This window comes from Balaenoptera borealis (assembly GCF_965194805.1).
Source record: "Balaenoptera borealis genome assembly, chromosome: 2".
Taxonomy (NCBI): Eukaryota; Metazoa; Chordata; class Mammalia; order Artiodactyla; family Balaenopteridae; genus Balaenoptera; species Balaenoptera borealis.
The window spans coordinates 128,941,062-128,954,197 of NC_138867.1; the positions used below are offsets into that span (position 1 = coordinate 128,941,062).

Here is a 13,136-nt window from a genome sequence, read left to right on the forward strand (position 1 = left end):
ATAAAAATTAAAAAAAAAAAAAGAATTATACACCATCACCAAGTGGAACTTATCCAGAAATATAAGGTTGGTTTGCTGTCCAAAAACCTATTAATTAAAATTCATTAACACATCACATAAATAGATCATTTCAACAGATAGAGAAAGAGCATTTGTCAAAATGCAACACATTTTCATGATAAAAACACTCACCAAACTGGGAATAGAAAGGAACTTCCACAACCTGGCAAAGGGCATGACAATCTACAGCTAACATACTTAATGGTAAAAGACTGGATTTTCCCCATAAGATCAGGAACAAGACAAGGATGTCCACTCTCCATTCTATTCAATATTGTACTAGAGGTTCTGGCCAGGGTAGTTAACCAAGAAAAGAAATAAAAAGCTTCCAATGTGGAAAGGGATATTTAAAACGATCTCTATTTACAGATGACAAATTTATTTATATGGAAAATCTTAAAGAATTAGCTAAAAAACTATTAGAATTAGTAAACTCTGTGAGTTTGCAGGATCCCAGACCAATATTCAAAAATCAGTTGTATTTCTATGCACTTGCAATGGACAATCCAAAAATAAAGTTAATGAAACAATTTCATTTACAATAGTATCAAATAGAATAAAATACTAAGAAGTATGTTTAACAAAGATGTACACAACTTATACTCTGAAAACTATAAAACATTGCTGAAAGAAATTAAAGAGGATCTAAATAAATGGAAAAACATTTCATGTTCCAGGGATCAGAAGACTTAATACTGTTAACATGGCAATACTCCTCAAATCGATCACAAATTCAACCAATCCCTATCAGAATCTGAAGAGGTTTATTTGTAGAAACTGATACTCTGATTCTAAAATTCATACGGACCCAGAAGAGCCAAAAAAATGCTGAAAAAGAAAAACAATGTTGGAAGAATGATACTCCCCAATTTCAAAACTAACCACAAACAACAGTAATCAAGAGAGTGTGATATTGGCATAAGAAGAGATATATAGATCAACAAAATAGTATAGACAGTCCAGAAATAAACCCTTTCATTTATGGCCAATTGACCTTTGGCAAGGGTACCAAGACCATTCAATGGGAAAAGGAGAGTCTTTTCAATAAATGGTGCTGGAACAACTGGATTACCACAGGCAAAAGAATGAAGTTGGACCCTTACCCCACACCATATGCAAAAATTAACTCAAAATATCAGATCAAAGACCTAAACGTGAGAGCTAAAAGTACAAAACTCTTAGGAAAAAAACATAGGGGTAAATCTTCATGACATTGGATTTGGCAATGGATTCTTGGATATGACACCAAAGCACAAACAACAACAAAAAAATAGATAAACTATACTTCATCAAAATTAAAAACTCTTGGGACTTCCATGGTGATGCAGCGGTTAAGAATCTGCCTGCCAATGCAGGGGACATGGGTTTGATCCCTGGTCCGGGAAGAGCCCACATGCCACAGGGAAACTAAGCCCATGCACCACAACTACTGAGCCTGCGTTGTAAAGCCCACGAGCCACAACTACTGTGCCCACGTGCCACAACTACTGAGTCCACATGCTGCAACTACTGAAGCCTGGGCACCTAGAGCCTGTGCTCTGCGACGAGAGAAGCCACCGTAATGAGAAGCCTGCGCACTGCAACCAAGAGTAGCCCCCGCTCGAAGAGTAGCCCCCACTCACCACAACTAGAGAAAGCCCGCGCTCAGCAATGAAGACCCAATGCAGCCAAAACTTTTAAAAAATTAAAAAAAGAGTTAAAAACTCTTGTGCTTCAAAGGATACAATCAAGAAAGTAAAAAGAAAACATGGGAGGAAGTATGTGCAAATCATTTATCTGATAAAAGATTTATATCAAATAAGAATTCTATACAAAGAATTATATCTATATAACAAACTTTATATAAAAGTTCTATATAGGAACTTAATATAAAGAGCTCTTATAATTCAATAATAAAAGACAAATAACTCAATTCAAAAATGGATGGGGGGCAAGATAGGGATAGGGGATTAAAAGATACAAACTACTATGTATAAGATAAATAAACAACAAGGATATATTGTACAGCACAGGAAAATATAGCTATTATTTTGTAATAACTTTAAAAGGAGTATAATCCATTAAAATGTTGAATCACTATGTTGTACACTTGAAACTAAGATAATATTGTAAGTTAACTATACTTCAAAAAAAAAGGGACAAGTGATCTGAATAGACATTTCTCCAAAGAAAATACATAAATGGCCAATAAGCACATGAAAAAATGCTCAACCTAATTAGTCTTCAGGGACCGTTTTGGTTCAACATAGAGTTGCTATATTACCCAGCAATTCTACTCCTAGGTACACACCAAAGGGAAAAAAAAGATGTCTATACAAAAACTTGTACATGAATGTTAACAGTAGCATTATTCATGTAGCCAAAAGGTGGAAACAAGCCAAATATCCAACAACTGATGAATGGATTAACAAAATGTAGTATATCAATACAATGTAATATTATTCAGCCAAAAAAGGAATGAAGTACTGATACATGCTAAAATGTGGATGAACTTTGAAAACATTATGCTAAGTGAAAGAAGGCAGTCACAAAAGACCACATATTATATGAATATTTATATGAAATATCAAGAATAAGGCAAATCAATACAGACGGAAAGCAGATTAGTGATTGCTTAGGGTTGGGGAGATGGGAAGAAGGGGTGTGATAGCTAAAGGGTATAGGGTTTCTTTTAGAGGTGATAAAACTGTCTTAAAATTGACTGTGGTGAGAGTTGCACAGATCTGTGAATATCCTAAAAACCAATGCTGACTTTAAATGGGTGAACTGTATGGCATATGAGTTATATCTCAAAGCTGCTTAAAAAAAATAATAACAGAAAATTTCAGGGTACAGCTAGTGAAACATAGCTGTATTCACAATATGTAACCAACTTTATATTCCACTATTCCCCAATAAATATCTTTTATTAAAGTCAAGTAAGCCTAGAAAATTTCTATCAGAAAAGCCATGTCGATTTCTAACTCCAAGGATTTGTACATGTCCTTTCCTAGAGCTTGCCCTCACCTTCCTCCTTCTGCCTAAACCACACTTCAGATATGCTTCAAAGTAGCTGGTTCATGCTTTGAAAAATGCCTTCTTAAATTATGCCACATCTCTTTAGACTATAATTTTCACTGAACCCCTGAAGCAGTAACTATATTGGACATGCAATTTTATACAGCTGTAAATCTTGATGTCTTGTCTTTCTATGCATAACCTATGTTCCTGAAAAGCATTTGCCTTCTATTGTCTTTGAATATCTTTTAGATATTTAGACTATTTAGATAGTCTTATTGAATGGATCAATAAGAAATTTCTGTTCTGTACATGGCTCACTACTACTGAATTAACTAGTTGTTGAACACCTACTACATGCACAGCACAGGAGCAAGAAGGAATAGGAGTCATCAATCTGGGTGGAAATGTAAGTCTTAGTTGCCAACCAATTAAAAACAAAACAAACTGATATTTCACTTCCTTTGTCTTCCATCTGCCAGATTTTCACCTGGATAGATCCAATTTGATACGTCTCTCTTCATGATCCATGGCTCTTCTCCTTGTTCCAACTTAGATATGACACCTGGTTTGGAAACTGGATACCCTATGATAAAAATAAAATTGAGGAATTGAGTTGACTACACTGAAGAAAGAAGAAAAGGTGCAGTTTTAGGAGCCCTACAATGAAGTTGTCCAGCTAGCCCTCAGCACAGTAATGACCTTCCACTGGAGAGAAGAAAGAGAGCAAAAAGTCACAAGTAGGTCAAGAACCCACCCAACTCAGTCAAATTCCAGTGACAGGCACTGGATTGGCTAACTCTGAGTTGTGTCGGGAAGCCATCCTTACCCACTGAGACCAGGTGGCTGTAGTTCTCCAGCATCACATCCCTGTACAGGGTCCTCTGAGCAGGGTCCAGTTGCTGCCACTCCTCCTGGGTGAAATCTATAGCCACATCCTCAAATGACACTGGACCCTGTAATAACATGCTCCTGTTCAATCTGAATTGATCATTCTCATCATTTTTACCATAGTATACAAAACTACATTCCCAGTTCTACATTATGCCTATTGAGAAAAATGATGTAAAGATCTATCTTCAGCAGGAAGAGTCAAACACAGCAAGAGAACAGGAAAGCAAAAGAGACCTAATCACAAATGGAAATTTAATCAAGGCAGCATCCACTTCAAGTACGTGGATTATTCAACAAATGGTACATTTAGACAGGAGTATAGGTCAGGACATTACCTACAGGAAGACCCCGCCAAAAAAATTTCTTTTAGTCCTAGTAGCAGGAAATATTTTCTTTTCATTGAAAATTCAACTGATTTCTCTTTGTAGAGAATGCAAATCATGTATATGATATCCTCTAACTTTCCACTGTATCTTCTCGAAATTTATATATAATATATATATATATGAACTATAGTTTAATAGTGGTTTCACGTGGTTTCAAAATATATAATCTGCATATTACATAGTAACTCTTTTCAAGTCTTTATTTTTTGTTCTCTGTACATTTCCCCTAATCCTAATTTTTGACTTTCTACTCTTTTCTATTTCATTGTATGGAAATCAAGTACAAAGTAAGCAAGCAACTCACCTGAGACTTGGTCATCTTCTGCTTCTCTTCCAAAAGGGAAAAGGTCTGAGGAATCAGGACTAGGAGATAGAATGGAGCCTCCTGAAGCCAGAACTGACATTCACCAGTCTAGAAACACTACCACCAGAAGTCAGGTGGATAACAGGCCACCCTGTAGAAGAAGGTCATTTGGTCCTTACGGAAGAGTCCTTACCGAACCACCACGTGAAGGAAGTCCTCTTGTGATTATAATATGATGACATAGAACTTGGACAAGGTGCATTTTTAATTGGATGAATGCTGATATGTCTTCTGTTGACTTACTAACACCTTATTGTTCCCCTTTGGACCAGCAATTATATTTGTTGTTCTATATGCAGAACTACCATAAGACAATAATCATGGATATATATGTCAAGATTTAACTGAAGATGGAGCAGATCCGTGGCAACAAGAATGGGAATGGCAAAGAAGAAAACTGCTTCTGTTTAGGGAATATGCATTCCCATATTCCCTAAACAGAAGCAGCCAGTAAAATCCTAAGAGCTCTTTCATATTTTCCCCTAACTTGGCAAATTCTCTTGCCAAGTCAGTATTCATGGATTAAAATTGTTGATTTTGTTAATTTTAAGATGTTTCCTGTTTAAATTTTTATTGCTGATTTTTAATAGTGCAGTTGTCCATATTAAAAAAAAATAGCTATAGGTTGGAACTACTGTTAAACATGAACATACCACAGTGCAGCAAGATAGTTACCTGGTAATCTTCTCAGTCCCAGGATGGGTCATGAAGACATGGGCTGAACTCATTTAGAGGAAGTGAGTGCTCTCATGATAGGAAGACTGTTTCATACAGGGTATCCCAGGCTTTGTCAAAATAAATCTGGAAGAAAACAATCAAATAGTCATGCTCATCTCTGAACGCCCAGCTCTGCAACAAGTAAACATCAGGCATTTAATAAATGTTTGTTGAACAGAATGTAGAAGGACTGCAATAAACTGAGGAAGAGGCAGGGCTGAAATCAAATCTTACATGAGAAAGAGAAAAAGCAGCCCTTCCTATCTGAGAACTGGCCTGGCACTCACAACTCTCCTATTTAACATGAACAATTACAAGAAACACCTATATCAGACAGGCCACTCCCTGACCAGGACAGATCAAGACAAAAACAACACCTCCCTTAAATCGTACCTGAACACAGACAAAACATCAACATTCTCCAGTTCACAAAATACCAAACATCCCCCTCTCCCAACTAACATGAAGGATTGCTACTTTACCTATCACAGCTTTAGTTTCAATCTAGTCATTCTTCTCTCTAGATAAGATTTATTAAAATTCCCACTCACTGAATTACCCCACTTCCTGACAACATCCAATTCAGAGCAAGGCCCATTCCCTACACCCTCCTCAAAGTCACCTAACACAAGGCCAAATCCTATAACAAGTGCTTTCTAACACCCTCTTATCGAGACACCCTTAAGGCTCCCCACTGTGTACGTGTTCCTAACTAGATGCAAGAGCAATAAACCCAACTTATTCAACTACAGGGTGTTCCTGGTAGTCTCTGGCTCGATGGAATTGACAGTAATAATCCTGTCCCTTTAGATTTGTTTGGTCTTACATTCAAAGGATGTTTTCTTCTGTGAGGATATGAATGATGGAAGGAGATGATGGCTTGAAAAAACATCTGAGGAGGGGCTTCAACTTGACAGCAGCCTCTGACCTACACAGACTGTAAAGTGAGGCATTTCCCAGTAAACTCGGACTAACCTTTATCAGCTCTGGGCCCCATTAATAACCTCTAAAAATCACTAAATCACCAGGTGCAGAAATCAGAAATCTCAAAGAGCACCTCCACCCCCCACTCCCATCATAGCACTGGCCATATAGGTCCACAAATCACTGGCCACACGGATACCCCATCAGCGCACAGGCCCGCCATCCCTGACCCACAAATATCACAGCTCTCCCTATGACTGATCCACATACATACCCAACACTCATCCTAGAGACTCCCCATCACTGACCCCATAGACCTTCAATTACTGAAGGGGACCCTCATGGACCCCCGCCCCAATAACAATTTCAGTCTTCCTCAGGTCTCAACCCATAAATCCCTTCTGACCCCCAGCTCGATTATCAGGTCCCAAAACGCCCGCCACAGCTTATCCCAGTACGGACGTCACATTCATAGCAGCGAACTCTCCCGCTTCCTGTCTGGGTGAGCAAAGCACGAGGCTCCCGGGCCTGCGCTGTTCTGTACCGGGCAGTTTTGCCCGCTCCACACCCTGGGCGGCTTTGTTCAGGAGGCAATATGGCCGCCCCCATGCGCTGTGTCTCAGTGGGAGCCGCCATCTTGAGAGGCCGGCCAGTTCCGTACAAGCAGAGGAATTCGGTTTATTCGGAACCTGAGGCTGGGCTGTACCACCGCGGCAGCGAGGGGAGGGGGAAAAGATGACAAAAAGGAGAATTATAGAAATGGGTAAGGTAGAAGCTATTGCAGAGAGACTTTACAGGATTGGGGAAGAATCTGCAGTAGGACAGTACTTTACTGGAACACTGTAACTGGTGTAAGAGGAATTTGGAATGGTGCAATCCTTTCGTAGGAGAGTCTACTGAAAAGGTCTGGTAAATGGTCCAGGAGATTCCAGTGTAGGAGAGCGGCAAAAGTGATGGAAGACTTGGGCAGCGGGGAGGGGCATGAACAGTTACTTATGCTAATTATTATAGGGAATCCTCCTAGGGGAAATTACAATTATGGTAATAAATCGCAGGGGGTGATTGAAGAAAAAAAGGAAAATTGATGGATAAACAACAAGGTCCTACTGTATAGCATAGGGAACTATATTCAATATCCTGTAATAAACCATAATGGAAAAGAAGAGGAAAAAGAGTATGTGTGTGTATATATATATATATATATATATATATATATATATATATATATATATATATATATATGCATAACTGAATCACTTTGCTGCTTTGCTGTAAGGCACAAACTAACACAATATTACTTCAATAAAATTATTTTTTTAAAAAAAGAAAATTGACACAGGGAAGAGGAGACTGAAACACAAAATAAAGGAGAAACTGAGGAAAAGAGAAAGGAAGCCTAAGGGACAAAAAGACATAAGGCATAAGAACAGAGAATGGAGACTAGAGGACAAAAGGGGGGAGAATGAGGGACTGAGAGTGAGAGACTGAGGACAGAGGCAAAGGAGAATGAAGGAGAAGGGGGGATTGACAGACAGAAAAAAGGAGAAATGAAAGGAGAAGACTGAGGTGGAGTGACCCACCATAAAGTTTTGCCTGGAACTGCCCCAGGAAATCCCTCCCAGGGACTTAAAAGTCCTGCTTTGGGAGGATGGCTGGGGAAAGTTGGAGAATAAGTACAAAACCCATAACGTGGCCCCAAAAGTAAAGGTGTAAGCAACACTGTCTTCCTCTCAAGTGGAAAACACTTTTTCCCTTGGCTGTTGATGCTGGCAGTCATGATTTGCAGTTTACAAAAATGGTTTATCCACTGTTGCATCACTCCGGAGTGATACAATTTAAGTGTACAATTTAAATGCATTGCAATCATAAGCTTTAATAATTAGTCTATGGCCTTGTCTGTGGATTAACTGTTGTGCTTTGTACTGATATAGTACTAGTTTAATTTCTAACAGTGTGAATATTATGACCATGTTTTCTAAGAGTTCAGATAATGAAAACGAGAGCATTTTTAATACCAATGACAGCATGACCCAGACATCACCGAAAAAGACTCTTATTTTAATAAAAGATGTAAAGACATATCCACATCTGGATTAGGGAAGTAAATAACTAAAACAGTGCAAACTGCAAAAGAAGAAAAAAAGAATTTGGGATTGGGCATGGTGGAGGAGGGGAATAAAAGCACATATGGAGAATTAAATTTAAAAGTCAAGGATGAGACAGACAAATACTTCTAAGTAAATAAAAGGGTTTTTTGATTTGTTTTTGGTCTCTCGAAAAGACACCAATGCTGAGTTGAAAATAGTGGCCATTGAATTCGACTGGACAGATCACTCCTAAAGGAATCTAGGCAGCAGAAAAGAAACCTGTCAACTGGCCCAAAGTGCCCCCGACATTAGATGTACCTCTCACCTTGTTGAGGTTGCCTACTGGGTGTTTAAAAACCAAAATATAGAGGATAAAAAGGCCCAGAGGCAAGCCCACCTACTGGTTGTTGCCCTTCAGTGTCAACCAGATGGCATGGGAATTTGAACTAACTACCCACGGAGATTCTTGACCTGATGAGTGATCCCCAGCCTCCACCAAGGTACAGCAAGTCAAGGAAACTAGGACCCAATCAGTGTGCCATATGTAAACAAGAGGGACACTAGAAGAGACAATGCCGTCAGCGCCCCCCAAGGCGGATGGAAATGGCAGAACCCGGCCACAACCCTCGAAGGCAGATGGTCCAAATAGATGAAGAATAATGGGGCCAGGGGCTCCTAAGCCAGCACTCCAACTGACCCCCGAGGAGCCCCGTCTGAGACTGGACATTGGGGAAAAGTCTGTTGAATTCTTAGTCAACGCTGGTGCCACTTTCTCAGTTCTGAACACCGGATCAGGCACTCAGTCATAAGAGTTGTAAAATTATGGAAGTATCAGGGAAGGCCCAAGAACGGGCATTCATAGAGCCATTAAAATGCAAATTGGACAAACACGTCACCCATTCCTTCCTACACATTCCCAAATGTCCTATACCCCTGATAGGAAGGGATACCTTACATAAATTGGGAGTTACTATCCACCTAATGGGAGACAAACTGGAGACTGGCATTCCCCTAGACAGGTGGCACAAGATGGTAATGTTAATGGCTGAGGACAAACTTCCCTGGACAGATCTAAACAATTAGATCAAACTGCTAAGGGATGGTCTCCTTGCCTACAGGCAGTAGTAGCTACTGCAACCCTGCTAAAGGAGGTTGAGAAGTTAATGTTTGGACAGCCAATCACCATATGAACTCCACACCAGTTTCAAGCATTAGTAAGCCCTAAGGGAACAGAATGCTATCCCCCAGGTCAATTCAAGTCCAGGCTACACTTATGGACACCTCAGTGGTTACTATGAAAACCTGTCGTACACTGGGACTTCCCTGGTGGTCCAGTGGTTAGGAGTCAGCACTTTCACTGGGGCGCTGCGCAGCCAAAAAACAAAACAAGACAAAACAAAAAACCTGTCAAACCTGTCGTACATTAAATCCTGCCATCTTACTACCTACAGAAACAGGGCCCTTAGAACATGAGTGTATAGAAACAATAGACACAGTCTATCCCAGTTACACCGACCTAGGAATCAAGCCTCTCCCAAACGCTGAAGAGGAGTAGTTTTATGAGGGAGGAAAAAAGCCTGGTGGGATATGCAATAACCTCCCAGACCCAAGTCATAGAATGAAGAGGCCTACCCCCAGGGACTTCAGCCCAAAAGGTGAAACTGATGGCCCTCACCCAAGCCTTAGAGCTCAGGACAGGGAAGGCCTTAAATATTTATACAGATTCCTGGTATGCATATGCCACCCTACACAGACACAGGGCTATTTGGAGGGAAAGAGTTATGCTTACTGCAGAGAATAAACAAGTGGTACATGGCTTAAGCATACTGAAACTCTCAGCAGTACAGATTCCAAAAAAGGTGGCAATGATTCATTGCTGGGGTCACCAAAAGGAGGATGCAGAGGATAATGGGAAACAACTGCCAAAAAGGTGGCCCTAGAACCAGTAACTTGGCAACTACCCTTCATACTATGAAGGTCAGATCCATCCAATTATTCCCCAATCTACACAAAAGAAATATTAGATAAAACCCCAAAACGGGGCTTCAATAGGGATTTGGGGAGTCATGGGTGGCTAGTTAATGCCCCAAACTGTAGCTTGCCAAGCCATCAGGGAGGACCATTAAGGATCTCACTATGGGAGGGAAGTCCTAGATAATTAGCTGGTTGAGATAATGGTGACCCCAGGCATGAAAAACATAATCGGTTGGGTAGTTGAGACCTGCCCCATTGGTGCAATAAATAACCCCAACACCAGAGCCCCCAGAGGCCCCCAGATAAGACCCATTCAAGCCAGAGGGACAGACCCTGGAGAACACTGACAGATTGATTTCACTGTCACACTGAGAGTACCGGACAATTTCAGATATAAGCATTCCCCACTAGAACTGGAAGGGCAGCTGAAGTGACTAAGGCATTACTAAAAGAAATAATCCCCAGGTTTGGGCTCCCAGGATCCTACAAAATGATAATGATCCAGCATTTGTGTCTCAAGTGACGAAGGGGATAGTGAGTGCCCTGGGCATAAAATGGACCTTACACTCAGCCTGTCAAGAAAACTGGATTAAGGTTCTTCTGACTGCTCTGCTCTACATGTGGTTAGTCCCCGGTGGGGATAAGTTAAACTTAAATGCATCTGAACTCATGAATGGTAGATCCATTCCCCAAGCCCAAGAAGGGACACCTTAACCCCCTTGGAATGAAACAACTCAAACTCTCCAGGTACGAGAAACCATGAAAGCTCTCACAGAATATGGTAACCACGAGCGGCCTGCACACACTGACCTGGCCCTACATCCCTTCCAGCCAGGAGAGTGGGTGTACCTAAAAACATGGAAAACAGGCAGCCCACGAGATCAGCTCACTCCTAAGTGGAACGGACCACACTTAGTGATCCTAACCACCCATTCTGCCCTGAAGTTGCAGGGGATCACTCCGTGGGTACATCACACTTGAATGAAGAGGGCTCCTGAGCCCCAACCTCTGGAGAAATAACCCAAGACAACAGACACCATCCCCCACCCCCCCGCTCCACACTACTCTTGTGAACCTCTCTCCAACCTAAAACTTCTTTTCCGAAAAAAGGCAAAAGATAAGTAACTGTATATGCCAAGCAATAGGGATTTTAGGATAACTGGATTGCCCTAGATTATCTGTTGGCTGACCAGGGAGGGGGTCTGTGCACGTCAATACAACATGTTGCTTTTTACATCAGTGCAAGTGGCCTGATTGAAGAAAGTGTAGACAGACTACTAGAAAAACCAACTTGGCTAACAGAAGCCAGCCAGCCTAATCTGGCCGAACAAATTCTGGAGCAGGGTAAAACAAGCCCTCCCCAGCATCCTTGGTTTCTACGTTTCCTGGGCCCCTTAAGAACCATTGTCCTCTTGCTGATATTTGGGCCATGTAGTTTAAATTGTCTGGTGTCCTTTGTCTCCAAAAGATCAGAATCTATAAAACTTCAAATGGTGGTCGCTCAGGGACACAAAGTCAGGGCTGAGGCCAGTCAACAAGCAAACATATCTCAAGGTAGCAGGGGAGAAGTTGTGCTCCTCCACCTGGGGTTATGACAACACCCAAACTCGGCAGGAAGCAGTTGCAGAAGACAGAGCCTCGCCCCTCAGCACCCGTCAAGAATGAGGGGCAGGTCAAAAGAAAGAGGGGGGATCTGCCACTGGCAAAGGCCACTAGGGTCCCCTGGGGAAAATAAGATGGAATCTAAGTGATAAAGTCTAACCTCTTCTTTTGTGCTTAGTCGAGTTTCACTGGCCCGTAGAGGGCCGTGTGCAGAGGCCTTGCAGCTAACCCATCGCATTAGAGCTCCCAGAGCAGAAGCGCTGTGCTGGACACCCCAGCCTGGCCTGAGGTGAGCAGAAGCCTGCGCACGACATTCAATTCAAGATGGCGGTGGCGGCAGCAGGTCCTGTGCAGACGCTGTACCCGGCACTTCAGTCTGAGGTGCGTGAGCAACACGCCTGCCCCTCACCCAGGAGATCTCCACCCCGCCCGCCACTGACAAGAACCCTATAAAGTAGCCCCGCTAATGGTCTTTCCAGGAGAACGTGTGCTCTACAGCACCAGTTTGCACGTCTCCATTCTTTGACCAAAGAATAAAGCTTTCTTTTGCTTCTGAAGTAGACCCTTCTTGGGGCCCGACTCCAAAGGGTCGGGAACACACCTTCTTAATATTGAACTCCCCTGAGGAGGAAATCTGTCTCCAAGCTTTTTCAAATTTTTCTCTTTAAATATTACCCAGACGAGTTAGCTATTGGTCACCATACGTGTGTAATCAATATAAATTTGTGTTTGTGTTCTTCGGAATTATCCCACTCAGTCAGTACTAACTTCAACCACTGTTAGCTTCCATTTGCAAGCATTTTAATTAAATCTGTAAGATGTATTTCCCATTTTGTCGTAACTTCATACTCACAGGCCCACAACGAAAAGCCTTGGGCTCAAACTCAAATTCCAGAGTTAAGTCCTCAAATTTCTAGTGAAAGCCGAGCCTGCCGGGAGAGTTCTTAAAACGGAGTAGGTACGGACGCCACCGCAAGATTCCTGGCACAGTGAGCCTCTGCGTCATCCCCCAGTGGCCCTTTTGCCGGCAAGTGGGTTGGGGACCAGGGCGGGAAACGCAGTGCTGGAATCAGGTGGAACGCGCCGGCACCACACCTCACGCGCGCCTGGCCTCTCGCTGCGCATGTGCGG

The 13,136-nt window shown here is 41.9% G+C and overlaps 1 protein-coding gene across 14 annotated transcripts in view; it reads right to left on the reverse strand.

Moving 5' to 3' along the window:
* Positions 1 to 13,081, reverse strand: part of LOC309624000 (zinc finger protein 300-like) — a 52,615-nt gene extending 39,534 nt beyond the window's left edge. For 3 of the 14 annotated variants that reach the window (XM_082381499.1, XM_082381498.1, XM_082381494.1), the window contains exons 1-5: positions 6,245 to 6,738; positions 5,377 to 5,502; positions 4,642 to 4,792; positions 3,887 to 4,013; positions 3,548 to 3,643 (exon numbers count right to left, since the gene is read on the reverse strand). In XM_082381499.1, the coding sequence (XP_082237625.1) occupies positions 3,548 to 3,643; positions 3,887 to 4,013; positions 4,642 to 4,656 (238 nt within the window). In that variant the 5' untranslated portion in view covers positions 4,657 to 4,792; positions 5,377 to 5,502; positions 6,245 to 6,738. The other 11 variants (XM_082381504.1, XM_082381503.1, XM_082381502.1 and 8 more) reach the window with 11 other exon arrangements.
* Positions 13,082 to 13,136: the final 55 nt, after the last annotated feature.